The sequence below is a fragment of the Oncorhynchus keta genome, chromosome 24 (genome assembly GCF_023373465.1).
Source record: "Oncorhynchus keta strain PuntledgeMale-10-30-2019 chromosome 24, Oket_V2, whole genome shotgun sequence".
NCBI classification, from domain to species: domain Eukaryota; kingdom Metazoa; phylum Chordata; class Actinopteri; order Salmoniformes; family Salmonidae; genus Oncorhynchus; species Oncorhynchus keta.
In genome coordinates, this window is record NC_068444.1 from 47366494 (window position 1) to 47386508 (window position 20015).

The window sequence follows — 20015 nt, forward strand, 5'->3', positions numbered from 1 at the left end:
TTGAGAGAGAGAAAAAGAAACAAAGAGAGAGGGAAACAGCAAGCAATTATGATTCTGGTTATGATTGAGGCCCATGCCAAAAGGAAATCGTAACATTGTTTGTCTTACATGTCCAATGAATGCGTAACAAGATAACAATAGGGTACTACAGGCATTGCTTTTCATATTGTTCGTTATCAACCTGAGCATCACATCTACTGCTATTCATTTCCATATGACACAAGGAAGTCATAAAAGCAATATTGAGAGGACAAAGCTCGTATAGCGAAGCCATGGTGGGAAATCCTGACGTCAGCAGGGCAAGGAAAAGCCAATTGGGCCAAAATCGTGTTTATGTCTCCAGTGACTTCAATTGCATTGTTTGGTATGGTAATTGAATTAAACAGAGCTACAGAGGCTGGAGGAGTTCAAGAAGGTCAAATGCAATGTGCTAGATGGCTATTATCTATTCATAAAAAGGCTTGTTTGAATGGATCTCTCAACTGAAGTCGGTCGTTTTCAGACTGCAAAAATGTGTCGAAATACAAATGCTGTTGTCTTGTCTGAACGGAGTGGATGTGTGTGTGCGTGTGTGTATGTGTGCATTTGATTACAGCTGTAGAATGATAACCCAGCCCCTCTCCGTATGTCAATGTGCTCTCTACACCTCGTCAATTTCCGCCATCTTATCAGCAACTAAAACAGTACATTGACTTCATTTGCAACATCATTGACAACAGCGTTAAGGAGCTTATAATTGCATAACATTACATAGGACATTGCCTTTTTTTGGCAAGGTTGAAAACCAAAACCAATAAGGAAACAAAAAAAGCTAATGCTAAGCCATTTGCTACCATCAGCACCCACAAAACCACAACACCTAATATTACTATATGCCATTGCTATTATTAAGGGCAATAGTACAAGAGCTACCGTCACCTTAGCAGTGCAGTTAAGGGGATAGATCAGCAAAATGCTATATTTAAATTTGTGTTGCCTAACTTGAAAAGCAGGAGTGACTGCGGTCCACAGTGGCCAGTTTAACAAAAACCAAAGAGTAGAGATTGCAGTCACTCCTTGTTCATAGACTGCTTTCAAGGTAAGGAAACAATGGTTGCACACTCATAAGCTCTACCACGTACCTTTTTATTAATAAACAAACAATAATTTAGACCCTAACCTGACGAAGATCCTTGCAGGATCCAAACGTAGTAAAAAATAATAATAATCATTGGAATTTCATACAAATATTTGATTGAATATCCAAAACATACAATATACCTGCAGTGAAGCCGCTCAACAACTACACCCCACCAGTCATCCAACAGACTCCCATTCAGAGCGACACACAGAAGCATCCAGGGTCAATGCCTTGCTCAAGGGCACGTCGGCAGATCTCCCACCAGGCCCAAAAAAACGGGGACCCAAAGCCTCCAAGATCCCCCGACAGTTCCCTAATAGCTGTCCCTCAAACTTCCGAGACCCCTCCCACAGTAACCCCCCAATGCACCAACAACCAAGAAAATGAACTAGAGAGAGAAAAAAGAAAAAGGCAAAAGAAAACAGCGAACTTAAATACAAAAACACAAAACAAAGGACATCAAGGACAACTGGAATCATAACAGCAATGCCAATTGTATATATTTGAGTGCATGTCTGGCACTATTACATATGTGTGTGTATGCATGTATTTGAATGAGAGTGTGTGCATATGCATGTGTACAAACACCTGCACGGCATCAGCCTCAGGCAAACCGGCATTAGCCGTAAAAACACTGCCCCTCAGTGTCATTCAAACTTAATTTTTATTATGTTTTATTTTGACTTTACTTTTGACTTTTATCTTTGACCATCATTCCATCTCCCGCCCAGCAACTCCACTCCCACTTGTCTCCAATTCCACATACCAACCCTCAGCTTCCCTCAACCCATCCCACCTATCTCTGCTGGCCACCCTCTTTGGAAATTCTTTCAACTGTGCTGTGATGCTTAACGTACAATTTCAATCTATCGAATATAATCCACAGATTGCGAGTTGAAGATAAATACTTTCACTAAGAGTATTAGTATATTAGTAATTGACTGACCAGGTCTCTCCAGATCTCCTAACAGTACTATTTCTAGGGTCAATTTCAGATCAGCCATTCCTGAACCTGAGTCCAGAAACAGTCTACCGGAGGGCAATACCAAAATAAATGGTCTATTGATTCTGTATCCTCACAACAAAATCTGCAGAGTTTAGATTATTTTATGCCCCAAATATTCAACAGTTTGATGGTGGCAAGAATTCTATATAATAATTTTAGCTGAACAGCACGAAGTCTTGAATCTTGTGTTATTTCATATTTCTCATATATCTCATACACCCTGTACCATGAAATTGGTACATCGAAAATCTCTTCCCAACTATTTTGCAATCTGTTTGGCACAGTTGTCAACATCTTGGTCTTCAAATGAAACTGGTATACTTTCCTATTTATGCCATTTTTATTCCTCCGCATTGAGCAGATGTCTGATAACTTCATGAAAGACATAACTCTACCATTACAATTTACAATATAATTTAAGACCAAAATATCCTTTTCAAACATCTTTCACATAAATACAGGTAAAGTTGAAGTCGGAAGTTTACATACACTTAGGTTGGAGACTCATTTTTCAACCACTCCACACATTTCTTAACAAACTATAGTTTTGGCAAGTCGGTTAGGACATCTACTTCGTGCATGACACAAGTAATTTTTCCAACAATTGTTTACAGACAGATTATTTCACTTATTTATAATTCACTGCATCACTATTCCAGTGGGTCAGAAGTTTACATACACGAAGTTGACTGTGCCTTTAAACAGCTTGGAAAATTCTAGAAAATTATGTCATGGCTTTAGAAGCTTCTGATAGGCTAATTGACATAATTTGAGTCAATTGGCGGTGTACCTGTGGGTGTATTTCAAGGCCTACCTTCAAACTCAGTGCCTCTTTGCTTGACATCATGGGAAAATCAAAAGAAATCAGCCAAGACCTCAGAAAATAATTGGAGACCCCCACAAGTCTGGTTTATCCTTGGGAGCAATTTCCAAACGCCCGAAGGTACCACGTTCATCTGTACAAACAATAGTACGCAGGTATAAACACCATGGGATCACGCAACCACGCTACTAGAGATGAACATACTTTGGTGCGAGAAGTGCAAATCAATCCCAGAACAACAGCAAAGGACATTGTGAAGATGCTGTAGGAAACAGGCACAAAAGTATCTATATCCACAGTAAAACGAGTCCTGTATCAGCATAACCTGAAAGGCCGCTCAACAAGGAAGAAGCCACTGCTCCAAAACCACCATAAAAAAAAAAGCCAGACTACGATTTGCAACTGCACATGGGGACAAAGATCATTAGTTTTGGAGAAATGTCCTCTGGTCTGATGAAACAAAAATAGAACTGTTTGGCCATTTATTGTTTTATTTCACCTTTATTTAACCAGGTAGGCTAGTTGAGAACAAGTTATCATTTGCAACTGCGACCTGGCCAAGATAAAGCATAGCAGTGTGAACAGACAACACAGAGTTACACATGGAGTAAACAATTAACAAGTCAAAAACACAGTAGGAAAAAAAAGGGGAGTCTATATACATTGTGTGCAAAAGACATGAGGAGGTAGGCGAATAATTACAATTTTGCAGATTAACACTGGAGTGATAAATGATCAGATGGTCATGTACAGGTAGAGATATTGGTGTTCAAAAGAGCAGAAAAGTACATCAATAAAAACAGTATGGGGATGAGGTAGGTAAAAATGGGTGGGCTATTTACCGATAGACTATGTACAGCTGCAGCGATCGTTTAGCTGCTCAGATAGCAGATGTTTGAAGTTGGTGAGGGAGATAAAAGTCTCCAACTTCAGCGATTTTTGCAATTCGTTCCAGTCACAGGTAGCAGAGAACTGGAACGAAAGGCGGCCAAATGAGGTGTTGGCTTTAGGGATGATCAGTGAGATACACCTCCTGGAGCGCGTGCTACGGATGGGTGTTGCCATCGTGACCAGTGAACTGAGATAAGGCGGAGCTTTACCTAGCATGGACTTGTAGATGACCTGGAGCCAGTGGGTCTGGCGACGAATATGTAGCGAGGGCCAGCCGACTAGAGCATACAAGTCGCAGTGGTGGGTGGTATAAGGTGCTTTAGTGACAAAATGGATGGCACTGTGATAAACTGCATCCAGTTTGCTGAGTAGAGTGTTGGAAGCAATTTTGTAGATGACATCGCCGAAGTCGAGGATCGGTAGGATAGTCAGTTTTACTAGGGTAAGTTTGGCGGCATGAGTGAAGGAGGCTTTGTTGCGGGATAGAAAGCCGACTCTTGATTTGATTTTCGATTGGAGATGTTTGATATGAGTCTGGAAGGAGAGTTTGCAGTCTAGCCAGACACCTAGGTACTTATAGATGTCCACATATTCAAGGTCGGAACCATCCAGGGTGGTGATGCTGGTCAGGGGTGCGGGTGCAGGCAGCGAACGGTTGAAAAGCATGCATTTGGTTTTACTAGCGTTTATGAGCAGTTGGAGGCCACGGAAGGAGTGTTGTATGGCATTGAAGCTCGTTTGGAGGTTAGATAGCACAGTGTCCAAGGACGGGCCGTAAGTATATAGAATGGTGTCGTCTGCGTAGAGGTGGATCAGGGAATCGCCCGCAGCAAGAGCAACATCATTGATATATACAGAGAAAAGAGTCGGCCCAAGGATTGAACCCTGTGGCACCCCCATAGAGACTGCCAGAGGACCGGACAGCATGCCCTCCGATTTGACACACTGAACTCTTGTCTGCAAAGTAATTGGTGAACCAGGCAAGGCAGTCATCCGAAAAACCGAGGCTACTGAGTCTGCCGATAAGAATATGGTGATTGATAGAGTCGAAAGCCTTGGCAAGGTTGATGAAGGCGGCTGCACAGTACTGTCTTTTATCGATGGCGGTTATGATATCGTTTAGTACCTTGAGCGTGGCTGAGGTGCACCCGTGACCGGCTCGGAAACCAGATTGCACAGCGGAGAAGGTACGGTGGGATTCGTGATGATCAGTGACCTGTTTGTTGACTTGGCTTTCGAAGACCTTAGATAGGCAGGGCGGGATGGATATAGGTCTGTAACAGTTTGGGTCCAGGGTGTCTCCCCCTTTGAAGAGGGGGATGACTGCGGCAGCTTTTCAATCCTTGGGGATCTCAGACGATATGAAAGAGAGGTTGAACAGGCTGGTAATAGGGGTTGCGACAATGGCGGCGGATAGTTTCAGAAATAGAGGGTCCAGATTGTCAAGCCCAGCTGATTTGTACGGGTCCAGGTTTTGCAGCTCTTTCAGAACATCTGCTATCTGGATTTGGGTAAAGGAGAACCTGGAGAGGCTTGGGCAAGTAGCTGCGGGGGGGGGGCGGAGCTGTTGGCCGAGGTTGGAGTAGCCAGGCGGAAGGCATGGCCAGCCGTTGAGAAATGCTTGTTGAAGTTTTCGATAATCATGGATTTATCGGTGGTGACCGTGTTACCTAGTCTCAGTGCAGTCGGCAGCTTGGAGGAGGTGCTCTTGTTCTCCATGGACTTCACAGTGTCCCAGAACTTTTTGGAGTTGGAGCTAAAGGATGCAAACTTCTGCCTGAAGAAGCTGGCCTTAGCTTTCCTGACTGACTGCGTTTATTGGTTCCTGACTTCCCAGAACAGTTGCATATCGCGGGGACTAATCGATGCTATTGCAGTCCGCCACAGAATGTTTTTGTGCTGGTCGAGGGCAGTCAGGTCTGGAGTGAACCAAGGGCTATATCTGCTCTTAGTTCTGGATTTTTTGAACGGAGCATGCTTATCTAAAATGGTGAGGAAGTTACTTTTAAAGAATGACCAGGCATCCTCAACTGACGGGATGAGGTCAATGTCCTTCCAGGATACCCGGGCCAGGTCGATTAGAAAGGCCTGCTCACAGAAGTGTTTTAGGGAGCGTTTGACAGTGATGAGGGGTGGTCATTTGACTGCGGCTCCGTAGCGGATACAGGCAATGAGGCAGTGATCGCTGAGATCCTGGTTGAAGACAGCGGAGGTGTATTTGGAGGGCCAGTTGGTCAGGATGACGTCTATGAGGGTGCCCTTGTTTACAGATTTAGGGTTGTACCTGGTGGGTTCCTTGATGATTTGTGTGAGATTGAGGGCATCTAGCTTAGATTGTAGGACTGCCGGGGTTTTAAGCATATCCCAGTTTAGGTCACCTAACAGAACAAACTCTGAAGCTAGATGGGGGGGCGATCAATTCACAAATGGTGTCCAGGGCACAGCTGGGAGCTGAGGGGGGTCGGTAGCAGGCGGCAACAGTGAGAGACTTATTTCTGGAGAGAGTAATTTTCAAAATTAGTAGTTCGAACTGTTTGGGTATGGACCTGGAAAGTATGACATTACTTTGCAGGCTATCTCTGCAGTAGACTGCAACTCCTCCCCCTTTGGCAGTTCTATCTTGACGGGAGATGTTATAGTTGGGTATGGAAATCTCAGAATTTTTGGTGGCCTTCCTGAGCCAGGATTCAGACACGGCGAGGACATCAGGGTTAGCAGAGTGTGCTAAAGCAGTGAGTAAAACAAACTTAGGGAGGAGGCTTCTGATGTTGACATGCATGAAACCAAGGCTTTTTCGATCACAGAAGTCAACAAATGAGGGTGCCTGGGGACATGCAGGACCTGGGTTTACCTCCACATCACCCGCGGAACAGAGGAGCAGTAGTATGAGGGTGCGGCTAAAGGCTATCAAAACTGGTCACCTAGAGCGTTGGGGACAGGGAATAAAAGGAGCAGATTTCTGGGCATGGTAGAATATATTCAGGGCATAATGCACAGATAGGGGTATGGTGGGGTGCGGGTACAGCGGAGGTAAGCCCAGGTACTGGGTGATGATGAGAGAGGTTGTATCTCTGGACATGCTGGTTGTAATGGGTGAGGTCACCGCATGTGTGGGAGGTGGGACAAAGGAGGTATCAGGGGTATGAAGAGTGGAACTAGGGGCTCCATTGTAAACTAAAACAATGATAACTAACCTGAACAACAGTATAAAAGGCATATTGACATTTGAGAGAGACATACAGCGAGGCATACAGTAATCACAGGTGTTGAATTGGGAGAGCTTGCTAAAACAGTAGCTAAAACAGTAGGTGAGACAACAACAGCTAATCAGCTAGCACAACAACAGCAGGTAAAATGGCGTTGACTAGGCAGGGAGGGTCAGATAAACTACACACAGAGCCTGAGTGCGGCTGGGGCCGACAGATAAAACATAAACAAGCAGAATGGAGTACCGTGATTAATGGATTAATGGACAGTCCAGCATTCATCAGCTATGTAGCCATGTGATCAGTGTCCAGGGGGCAGTGGTGGATGGGGCAGGGAAGCTGGACTGGCGAGTGTTATCCAGGTTTAAAAAAATAAATAAAAAAAACTGTCTGGCTGTGCAAAAGGTAAAAGCCGCTAGCAGTGGCTAACAATGACTAAATAGCTTGTAGCTCGTTAGCTGGTTAGCTTCTGGAGGTTCTTGAGTGTGTTCTAAAAAATAAAAAATAATAGCGATTCCGTATCACATTGGGTGAGGCAGGTTACCGGAAGGTATAAACAAATAAAACATCTAAAAGAGATAGAAAGTAAATATGGTTCCAGTGAGTGTTTGGGACGCGGCGATTCAGACGGTTAGCAGGCCTGTGCTAACAAGCTAACAGTTAGTAGGCCGGGGCTAAACAAGGTAGCAGTTAGCGGACCGGGGCTAAACAAGCTAGCAGTTAGCAGGCCGAATTAGCAAGCAAGGAGATAGCAAGGGCTAGAAAGTTAGCCTATGGGGGACGTCGCGATGGGGTGAGTCTGTTTATTCCTCTTCATGCGGTGACATCGATAGACCGGTCGTGGGTCCGGATATTGTAGCCCAGGAGTATGCTTCGGTGGTAGCACAGGAGCTCTGGCCGGGCTAGCTTCAAGCTAAGTGGGTGGAAACGCTAGCCAGGAGTAATCATCCGGGGTTGCGGTTAGCTAGATAGCTAGTTGTGAAGAATCCAGCTGAAAATGTTCCGTTTGCGGTGGGAATCCGGGGATAAAAAATAATAGGTCCGTTATGCTCTGGTTAGAGTCGCGTTGTTCGAACTGGCGAGAGCTTTCCGAGCTAAAGGTTAGCTGATGACCGGTTAGCTGAAGACCGCTAGCAATGGTTTGCTGACTGATAGCTGGTAGCTAGCTGGCGAGTTTCAGTTGAGGGGTTCCGGATCCAAAGTAGATATAAATACTTTAGAAAAAATAGCTACATTGGGTGAGGCGGGTTGCAGGAGAGTATTTAGAAGTTGAGGTTTAGCAAAATGTTTTAAAAGATATGCGAAGAAAAATATGTTAAAAAAAACTATATATACGACACGACAAGACGTCTGACTGCTACGCCATCTTGAATATTAAATTAAATAACATAGTGCTTGTATATGTAATAATCTCAACCCACCCAATTGATATGCATTATATAGATAGGCATGTTTTATTTTGTCTGGTTTAGCGTCCCAGAAAAAGTGAAATATTATTTGATCATATCATTTGAAAAACGAATCATCAGGAGTAGGCAGCGCCATAAGTAAGTGAGTAAACTGAGATATGACTATGGACTAAATCAGGGCAATTTTTCCATAAATAGACAGGTATTTACCTCTCCATGGTTGCAGGATCTTGTCTAGTTCACAAGTTTTCTATTGAAATTCATTGTGGAGAGCTTATTTATATATTTTGTGATATGAATACCAAGTATATTACATTTACATTACATTTAAGTCAAGTATATCTACTGCATTACCACTTTACAATAGTGCATCTAAATCATGAGAAGGATTACTTTATTATAGGTAAACTGCGGAAGATGGTGATTGGTGATGTGGGGAGCCAGAGCAAAAGTTTTTGGGCTGAGCGGGAATTTTTAAAGACGCAGTGCCAATAGCCTGTATTATTGGTACACTCAACTGGAAGCCATCATGAGAGAATTGGGAAGGTTTTAGATAACAACATATATCTATATATCTATATATCTACTTCACCATCAGCCCATGTTATAGGTAAACAGAAAAGTATTTTTATCTAGATCTTATCATAATTAGGTTTTAGTCCAGAAAGTACAGAAAAGTTATCTAGATCTTCATTGCAGGGATCTAGCTTGCGGACTTAATATAAAACTTGACTCATCGGCATACATGGACACCTTTGTTTTTCAGCCTTGGCTTTCTAATCCTCTAATGTTGTTATTGGATCTGATTTTAATAGCGAGCATTTAGATGGCCAAAACAAATAGATATGGTGACAGTGGACACCCTTGTTTTAATGCCTCTTGACAATTCAAAACTCTCTGAGAAGTAGCCGTTATTGACTATTTTACACGTTGTTTGAGCCCTATTTCTTTTATACCAACTTTTTTCGTCCCTGCACCCCACTAAAGGGTGCTTTTGTATGTTTGCGTGCATTTGATCACACTTGGCTGGGAAAACAAATGTCTAAATCTGTCAATTTATTGAACTATCCCTTTAACCCCAATATCACTTCAAAGGTATAGAAGGACAACACAGTGAAGGAGAGCTTAACCTCTCTAGGGTACGTGGGATGCTATAGCGTCCCATCTGGCCAACATCCAGTGAGATTGCAGAGCGCCAAATTCAATGACAGAAATGCTCATTATAAAAATTCAGAAAACAAAACATATTTTACATAGGTTTAAAGATTAACTTCTTGTTAAACCAACCACAGTGTCATATTTATAAAATGCTTTTCGGCGAAAGCATACCTAGCCCAGAACATACCTAGCCCAGAACATACCTAGCCCAGAACATAGCCCAGTTGACAAATTATTACAAACAGTAACCAGCCAAGCAGAAGCGTTACAAAACTCAGAAATAGAGATAAAATGAATCCCGTACCTTTGATGATCTTCATATGGTGGCACTCAGAAGACATTCATTTACTCAATAAATGTTCCTGTTGTTTGATGAAGTCTCTTTATATCCAAAAAAACTCCATTTTGTTTGTGTGTTTTCTTCAGTAATCCACAGGCTCAAACGCAGTCAAAATAATCAGACAAAAAAAATCCTAATTGTATCCGTAAAGTTCATAGAAACATGCCAAACAGTGTTTATATTCAATCCTCAGGTTGTTTTTTTAGCCTAAATGATCTATAATATTTCAACCGGACAATAATGTAGTCAATATAAAAGGTAAACAAGAAATGCACATGCGCATGAAAAAGCTCTGCGACACGGTAGGGTCCACGTGTTCAGACTTGTCTTACTCCCTCATTTATAAGAATACAAACTTGAAACGATTTCTAAAGACTGTTGACATCTAAGTGGAAGGCATAGGAACTGCAAATAGAGTCCTAAGTCAATACTGTAATGGCATTGAATAGAAAACTACAAAACCAAAGAAAAAACTACTTCCTGAATGGATTTTTCTCAGGTTTTCGCCAGCTAAATCAGTTCTGTTATACTCACAGACACTATTTTAACAGTTTTTGGAAACTTTTGAGTGTTTTCTATCCAAATCTACCAGTTATATGCACATCATATCTTCAGGGCCCGAGTAGCACACCGTTTAATTTGGGCATGCTTTTCATCCAAAATTCCGAATGCTGCCCCCTACCCTAGAGAAGTTAAATGAAATCCACTACAGTAGCAAACCGTTCAATCAACTTCAATGTGATTAGCAAGCTCTTTAATTCCTCCTCTTCTTTAATTAACACAGCAACAGCAGGCTTAATTGAGCCCTGAACGTCCACTATACACATACAAACCCACAGAATCCCAAACACATGTGCACACACACACACACAGACACACACACCAGCCCAGTTGCTAATCTACCGACAGGTGTCCATCGCGGTTGAGTAATCTAGTCTGGCTTTCCTTTCATTTGCGCCCTGGTAATTTGCCACAGGGATCAGCACCGGGGAATTTGACACAGCATTCCAGGGAGCCAAAGACCCTCTCCATGAGGCCATATGTCACAACCATGACACACACCAGACACAAGCACAAAGGAACAACATACATACACATATATGCACACACACCCAGGTACACGTGCAAGCACACCCACATGAACAAAAATTTTATAGCATACTATGGTAATAATACTATGGTATTCACTGTAGTGTTTTTGCTGACTTTACTGTACTAGTCACTGACTAAAGTCTGCAAAAACACTACAGTGAATACTGTAGTATTTACTATAGTATGTTGTAGTATTTAAAGTTATAGTATAAATACTGTGGTAAAAGAAAATTACCATAGTATTTACACTACAGTTAACGTGAGTTTTTGCTGATTGTAGTATGCTGTAGTATTTACTGTAGTGTTTTTTGGGACTGTAGTATACTGTAGCATTTATTGTAGTGTTTCTGCAGATATTACTGTGGTATTTATTATAGTGTTTTTGTTTTATTATCTTTGATGGAGAAGTTGGCAGATTAGCGTTTTTCATCAAACGCTAATCTGTCGCTGTATTAATTATTCTGGAGGCAGCTCTGCAGAATGGTCACTAGCTGGCACAGCTACAGTCATAAAATCATATTTTAAAACTAACCTTAACCACACTGCTAACCTTAATACCTACCCCTAACCTTAAACTTAACCTTAAATTAAGACCATCCTGTTTCTATTGATCATGCATGAGTAGTTTCTACAACTTGATTGGAGTCCACCTGTGGTAAATTCAATTGATTGAATATGATTTAGAAAGGCACACACTTGTCTATCTAAGGTCCCATAGTTGACAGTGCATGTCAGAGCAAAAACCAAGCCATGAGGTCGAAGGAATTGTCCGTAGAGCTCTGAGACAGGATTGTGTCAAGGCACATAGTTGGGGAAGGGTACCAGCATTGAAGGTCCCCAAGAACACGGTGGCCTCCATTATTCTTAAAGGGAGTGCTCAGTACCTCAGACTGGGGCAAAGGTTCACCTTCCAACAAGACAACGACCCTAAGCACACAGCTAAGACAACGCAGGAGTGGCTTCGGGACAAGTCTTGGAATGTCCTTGAGTGGCCCAGCCAGAGCCCGGACTTGAATCCGATTGAACGTCTCTGGAGAGACCTGAATATATCTGTGCAGCGACACTCCCCATCCAACCTGACAGAGCTTGAGAGGATCTGCAGAGAAGAATGGGAGAAACTCCACAAATACAGGTATGCCAAGCTTGTAGCGTCATACCCAAGAAGACTTGAGGCTGTTATTGCTGCCAAAGGTGCTTCAACAAAGTACTGAGTAAAGGATCTGAATACTTATATAAATGTAATATTTCCGTTTTTTATTTGTAATCCATTTGCAAATTGTTTTTGCTTTGTCATTATAGGGTATTGTGTGTACATAAACACAGTAACAGAACACAAACATCATCACCATCAACTATATGAAACTATAGGCTACGCTACCAGAATGTGATATAATTCTATCCTAGCCAGGTGGAGCTGTGCCTCCAATCGCTCCGGGGCATATCAGATTGAATGATAGTTGTGCCCTTTGAGCAAGAGCAGGTTTCTCTTTGATAAAAATTCCCATTCCACTCTGCCACAGCCTGACTGGTTGAGACAGAGGAGCTTCCATTTCACTGATGTTGTGTTTTAATTAATGATGAACAGGGAAACAGCCTATGTTCGTGTAGGGCGGACTGTCTTTGAGCGGTACAGTTTGTAAGTTGCAGTTACACACTCACAAAGGTTCAGGGTTGGGAAGCCTGGAGGCCTAGTTTACAGGTTTTTTGGAAAACAAGATCAATTATTTGGAGCTGTTTCAACTTGCATACAGTAAAGAAAGTGGAAAGAGAGAGGAAGGGTAGAGAGAGATGGAAACGGAGAGAAGAAATAGAGGGAGCCGGGAGAGAGGGAAGAGATGGATGAGAGAAAATAAATACTAGCATAGTCGAGAAGCACAGTGAGAGAGAGAAACCGGAGAGCAAACTTTCAAAACAAAAAGGTAAAACACACAGTAATTCTACACTTTCCTCAGACGACCTCTAAAATGATAAGACCATATGATACCTATTCACGCGTGATGTTAGCGGCAGGGTCATAGCCTGTTGGATTGAGACTAGGAAGTAGGGGGCGGGACTCACAGTTTCTCTTCTCCCTCTGATAGGTTAGGGTCCTGCTCCTTGGGCATGTGTTCCATTCACCTTAATTCCATCCAGCAGCCAATCATGCGAGACTGAGGCGGGCCCCACCCTCAGATGCTTGCTGGTCATTCGCAGAGAGGGGGGTCAGTCAGTGCGACATCACAGGGTCCCGGTCCGGATGGGCTCTGGCCTCCGGAGCGACCCCCCTGTGCTGGCCCTGGGACTGACGAATGGACTGGACCGGACAAGATCTGTCAATGAGAGGATAGGATACATTTAGTTAGGCACAGTTGACCGATGTGGAGACCTGGTGGATTCCTCCCTTATTCAACCATTCTGACCACTCCTCCCTCGGTTCTATTCTTCCTCCCTAATCTCTCATTCAATGCCTTTCTAATCCCAAACAGAGGGATGGAGGGATTGCGAGCATCAGATTGTTGTTAGTAAATCTGTGGTATAATAGTGGTAACACATAATAGTGTGAGTTGAAAAGCTGTGATTTTAATGGACCACAGGAATACAATTTACTTACATTGCTTCATGAAAATCTCCAAGTTTGCTGTGTTCTATTTCATAGCACATCGATTGATTTTAAAGGTGGAAAGTGTTGGCTTTTGATAAGAAAAAGAAACCTACTACGTCTTCACTGTATTCTGTTTTCCTCCAAGAGTGGCTGAATATTTTTCATAAATATATATTTTTTAAATATTTCACTTGAAAATGAATTAGTTGGTGTATGGATATTCTCTTATGGTAAATGTACACAAAAATCATTACATTTATTTTACAGTCATGTTGCATGACTATTTACCAGAGGTGTGGTTTCGAGTCACATGACTTGGATTCGAGTCAGACTCGAGTCACAAATATGATGACTTGCAACTTGACTTTGACTTTAACACCAATGACTCGTGACTTGACTTGGACTTGAGCCTTTTGACTCGACATCACTTGATACCCTCACCAGATACCCTCACCAGATACCATCACCAAGCCCAAATATTAACAATTATGCTATTAACAAAAGTGTGCAGCGCATCAACTCTTCATTTAACGGATTACATTTGGAAATTGTGCCAGCTGAGAAAAAGTTGTGCCTGGCAGTGCAGAGGAACGTCGGCGAGTAAATTCAGATGGAGCCCTTGGAAAGATGATACCCCAAATTATTATTTTTGGATATAAAGATGATGCTGTATTAACAAAAAACGGATTGCAACTTGCAAAACATGTGGGAAGAAAACTACAGACGGAGGCGCAACAATTTCCAACTTTGTTCAACATTTGAAGCTGCACAAAGAACGGTAAGTCGTGGCTAATATAGCCGACAGCTATAAAATGTATAACTTTTCTAGTGTAGCATGTAGGCTAACGTAACATTAAATGAATGAGCCTCCACACAGTCAGTCAGTGCGGGAACGTGATCATTGCACCCAAGATTGAGCTACATCTGGCTAGGCAGTTGGTAGCCTAAATCCTGCCTGATGTTACTGCTGTTCCTAAAGCCATTGACATACCTTAGCCTACTGTAACCACACAGAGAGTGTGTGTGTGTGCGATTGTGGGGGGTCTTTCTCATGGCTACCCATGTATTTCCATGGAAATATAATGTTTATTTGGAAAGTAATAACTATATAGATATTTTTTAAAAGCATTCATGATTTGCTTAAAATGTAATATACTATTTATTACTCTTGTTAAAAATATGAAATGGTATTACATTTGGTGAAGAGCACATTATGACTTGTTTAGGACTCGAAACTCAAACTTTAGGACTTGAGACTTGACTTGATACTTGCCTGTCTTGACTTGGGACTTGAGTGCTAAGACTTGAGACTTACTTGTGACTTGTAAAACAATGACTTGGTCCCACCTCTGCTATTTACTATGAACACAAGCGTTTAACTACGGCATCATGGGAGAAAACAAGGTGGTCTCCTACAGTGGTGTCATGACCCTGATAGATAACGCTTAACCATATGCCCCCGTGGACATAATGGCACAATGACCTCATGTTGGATATTTAATTTTCTACAGGGAGTTCAAGGATGTTTCCAGGCACTACAGTATACCATAATCTTGTGCAGTGGTGGGGTAATATTATGGTGAACTGGTATATTTTGTATTAACACGTGCTCAGCTGGCCTATAACCTCACCTCACATAGCATGTGTTTGCTTGGAACTGGTAACACGAGACACACACAAACACACAGAATCCAGCACAGCACATAAGCGATGCATTGTCATAGAGCCTTCCGCGACCCCACACCACAAATGTGAGGACAAACTGTGGTGTAACATTTTTTTTAATTTTTTTATAAAAACTTGGACAGTAATGACACAGAATCACCAGAAGGCCCATCACATGAACATGAATAGAGTGGCCTTCAGCCACACATAAACAAACCTCCCTCTCTCTCATCAGATCCATTGACAGAGCTATCTCTCGCGCTGCTGCTGCCTGTGGCTGTTGGAACAATTTGTCCTCAGCAATAAAACAGAGAAGAGGATAAAGGGACTCATTGTGCTACAGTCAAAGGGAGACAAATAATGCGGCCAGGTTTTGAAGTATAAGAAATGACGGAATCAGTTAAATCTCCAAATACGCTCCAACAGATAAGTTTGGCTATAGAAATGGTATTTTGTCTATTTACGATGTGTCATTTTCCCTCTATGTAGGGTGTCAATTTGTTTTCTATCACTAGCTCATCTCTAGTTTCATCAGTGCTGTAAACCTTGCCTGCACCCTCTCCAAGCACCCATGCGGATGCAGAGTTCTCCCTATAGCCAAGGTCAACCCCATAAAGCAACAGGCTTTCAAGCAGCTTAGCCCCACTAAAACTTGTGTTAATATCTGTTCTAGAGGGAGAAAGAGAGAGCGAGAGAGAAAGGATGGAATGGGGAGAAGGGAGGGAGGGAGGGAGGAAGGGAGAGGAGAGAGAGAGAGAGAGAGAGAGAGAGAGAGAGAGAGAGAGAGAGAGAGAGAGAGAGAGAGAGGGGATGGGATGGGGAGAAGGGAGGGAGGGAGGAAGGGAGAGGAGAGAGAGAGAGAGAGAGAGAGAGAGAGAGAGAGAGAGAGAGAGAGAGAGAGAGAGAGAGAGAGAGAGAGAGAGAGAGAGAAAGAGAAAGAAAGAAAGAGAGAGAGAGAGAGAGAGAGAGAGAGAGAGAGAGAGAGAGAGAGAGAGAGAGAGAGAGAGAGAGAGAGAGAGAAAGAGAGAGAAGGGGTTGGGGGAGAGAGAGAAAGAGAGAGAGAGTACAGCATACAGTAATTATATACTTTCCTCTGAAAGTTCAGTAAAAGAGAGAGAAGGGAGACAAGGAGAAGGGGAGCAAGAAAGAGAGAGGAAGATAGAGTTGATGAGAGGTAAGGAGGGAGCTTGAATGAGGTTACTGTTGGTTGACGAGGAGAGAAAATGAACTTAGTTATCAGGGCTTACAGACCAATAACAGGAAAAGGGAGTGAAAATGCTGAATAACAGATTTAAGGGTTTCAGGTGACTTATGCACACACCCGTGACTTATGCACACACCCGTGACTTTTTCTACATGTTGTTGTGTTACAAAATGGGATTAAAAGGGATTTAATTGTATTTTTGTTTGGTCAACGATCTACACAAAATACTCTGTAATGTCAAAGTGGAAGAACATTTTTTTTTTAAGAATGAAAAATAAAACGCTGATATATCTTGATTAGATAAGTATTCAACCCCTCAATACATGCTAGAATCACATTTGGCAGCGATTACAGCTGTGAGTCTTTCTGGGTAAGTCTCTAACAGCTGTCCACACCTGGATTGTGCAACATTTGCCCATTATTATTTTCAAAATGCTTCAAGCTCTGTCAAGTTGGTTGTGTATCCTTGCTAGACAACCATTTTCAGGTCTTGCCATAGATCTTTAACAGTTTTGACTTAAATCTGCTTAACTTGGCCCTTCGGGAACATTCACTGTCTTCTTGGTAAGCAACTACAGTGTAGATTTGGCCTTGTGTGAATTAATCTCACAGTGTCAATACATTTTGAAAAATTCCCAAAACATATATTCACTATGTTATTATAGGGTAGTTGGGTGTGACATTTTTATTTAAAATCCATTTTGAATTCAGGCTGTAACACAACAAATTCTGGAATAAGTCAAGGGGTGTGAATACTTTCTGTACACTGTACTCTGCCCATTCCACTCCCCCATATCCCAATTTGTCCAAGTGTCATGAATCTGGCAAGCAAGACTAGTATATCAATTAGCTATATAAGGTGCATTCGGAAACTATTCAGACCCCTTCACTTCTTTCACATTTTGTTACGTTACAGCCTTATTCTAAAATTGATTCAATTGTTTTCTTCCCTCATTGATCTACACACAATACCCCATAATGACAAAGCAAAAATAGGTTTTTAGACATTTTTGCATATGATTAAAAATAAGATACAGAAATACCGTATTTACATAAGTATTCAGACCCTTTTCAATGAGACTGGATATTGAGCCCAGGTGAAACCTGTTTCCACTGATCATCCTTGAGATGTTTCTACAACTTGTTTGGAGTCCATCTGTTGTAAATTCAATTGATTGGACATGACTTGGAAAGGCACACACCTGTCTATGTAAGGTCCCACAGTTGACGGTGCATGTCAGAGCAAAAACCAAGCCATGAGGTCGAATAAATTGTTTGATAAATTGTTCGTAGAGCCCCAAGACAGGATTGTGTCGATGCACAGATCTCGGGAAGGGTACCAAAAACAGATAATACCCCCCAAAAAAATCTAACGGAAGTTTGTTCAGAAGTGTCTGTCCTAAGTATGAGAGATAAGAAATATCAGGATATTTTTTTTTAACCCCTTCTTTTTGGCACTAAACAGTCTCCATATATACTTCCATTCATTTTTTTCAACTGGTCCTGTGGTGCATCCTACAGCAAAACAACCAACATGTTCATTTGAGTCTCACCTTTCCAGAGGGGTCATATTAGTGTGTAGCCCAAACTGTTCGGACGCGACAGACAGAAGTTGTCAGATTGGCTGAACCGACTTCAGTCCCAAGACTCTTGTGGGTGTCATAATAGATAGAGGTTAGGCTTGTGTGCGGCTGCTCGGCCATGGAAGCCCATTTTATGAAGCTCCCGACAAAACAGTTGTTGTGCTGACGTTGCTTTCAGAGGCAGTTTGGAACTTGGTAGTGAGTGTTGCAACCGAGGACAGACCATTTCCACGCGCTACAAGCTTCAGCACTCGGCGGAAAGGTGGCATTCTATGACGGTGCCACGTTTGAATGTCACTGAGTTCTTCAGGAAGGCCATACCACTGCCAATGTTTGTCAATGGAGATCGCATGGCTGTGTGCTCCATTTTATACACCTGTCAGCGCCGGGTGTGGCTGAAATAGCCCAATCCACTATTTGAAGAGGTGTCCACATACTGTACTTTTATATATATATTGTACATAGATGGGACAACCACATCACAGTCATAGTAAGTACATTTTTCCTCAATAAAGTAGCTATCAGAAAGGTCAGAGCTAGTAAGGGGGGATTCAAGTGAGTGTTCTCTTTTTGAGGGGTGGCTACAATGTTCACACTGCTACAGTGGCTACAATGTGGCTACAAACGTCTTGCGCTCGGTAGAATTGAATGCGTTGTCACGTGATGCTGCAGTAACCTACTGGAGAAGTGCTATTTACTAAGGCACGTGCCTTTGAAGGCAGGTAGGAAGCAGGCAGCTGCCTTTGCATTGGTTGAACACTTTAGTTTCCAGTCATACAGTGTCAAAACGATTGCCCCACACTGCTGCTCAGACCACTGCGCTACGGCAGTTCACAATGCTCTAGCAAGCCGTGAGAATACTTGCTACTGGATGGTATGAGGTCGGTTTGCAGAGCCTTCCCCAAAACCATATCCTCCTAGGAACGGTACTGTATTGTATAGCCGAAAAACACAGCTTCCAGCAGCCCCCTGGATACAATTCTAAATATTCAATATTCATTTAAATCCTCCTGTTGCAGGATGATTTTAATCCTGCGACGAAACGGGTCACGTTAAGATCCGACATCTGCATCTACGCAATGTGAGCCAAGCGATCCCTCCAGTCACTCTCCCACATGGTCTGGTCTGGTTTACCTTGTTTCCCTCTCCACTGAAATCAACCCTCCAACTTTTAATTGGGGCTCGAGAATCTAGCCTCGGTCCCAGAGCTGCACTCCTTTAATTGGCACACTATGAAATGGCAACGTTAAAACGCATTAAAAAAAGATGATAACTAGTGAACGGAATGATGTTGGCGTGCGGAGCTGCCTGCATATCAATGAAACATCCCTTTTTTAAAATTTTACTTCCCACCAATATGATTGATGTCTCTCTGTTCTTTATTTGGGGGAGTTAAGATGAAGGATGTCTGAGTTGTAAAGTTGATGTGAGACATCTAGGGTTGTCGCTTTGTTTTGGGGGGGGGGGGCAGAGAGAAGTTAAGATGAAGGATGTCTGAGTTGTAAAGTTGATGTGAGAGATCTAGGGTTGTCGCTTTGTTTGGGGGTGGGGGGACAGAGAGAAGTTAAGATGAAGGATGTCTGAGTTGTAAAGTTGATGTGAGAGATCTAGGGCTGTGGCTTTGTTTGCACCGTGGAGAACTGCTGTTGCTCGGTCTGCTGCAGTGCGATCAGTGGAAGTCTCCCAAGACTCCTCCTTTCCAAGTGCGTATCTGATTCACCCTGATTCACGTGGCCGTGTTACAGTTGGTGAAGCTAGTGTTAATCAATGCATTGAGGCGGTATACTGATTCTAGTGTGTAATAATGTACGTGTCTCAGTGTCATCACCACCTTAAGGCAGAGAGAGAAAACCTCTTTGTGTTTGTGTGTGTGTCAGATATCCATACTCCCACTGGGGATCCTAACAATTATTAGTAATTAATATAGTTGACCTAGG

The 20015-nt window shown here is 42.5% G+C and overlaps 1 protein-coding gene across 4 annotated transcripts in view; it reads right to left on the reverse strand.

Moving 5' to 3' along the window:
• The window catches only part of LOC118357642 (thyroid hormone receptor alpha-like), a 194354-nt gene that overhangs the window by 33125 nt on the left and 141214 nt on the right, over window positions 1-20015 (reverse strand). For all 4 annotated transcript variants that reach the window (XM_052478404.1, XM_052478400.1, XM_052478399.1 and 1 more), the window contains one exon: window positions 13104-13354. In XM_052478404.1, coding sequence (XP_052334364.1) covers window positions 13104-13159 — 56 coding nt within the window. In that variant the 5' untranslated portion in view covers window positions 13160-13354. The remainder of the gene's footprint in view (window positions 1-13103; window positions 13355-20015) is intronic.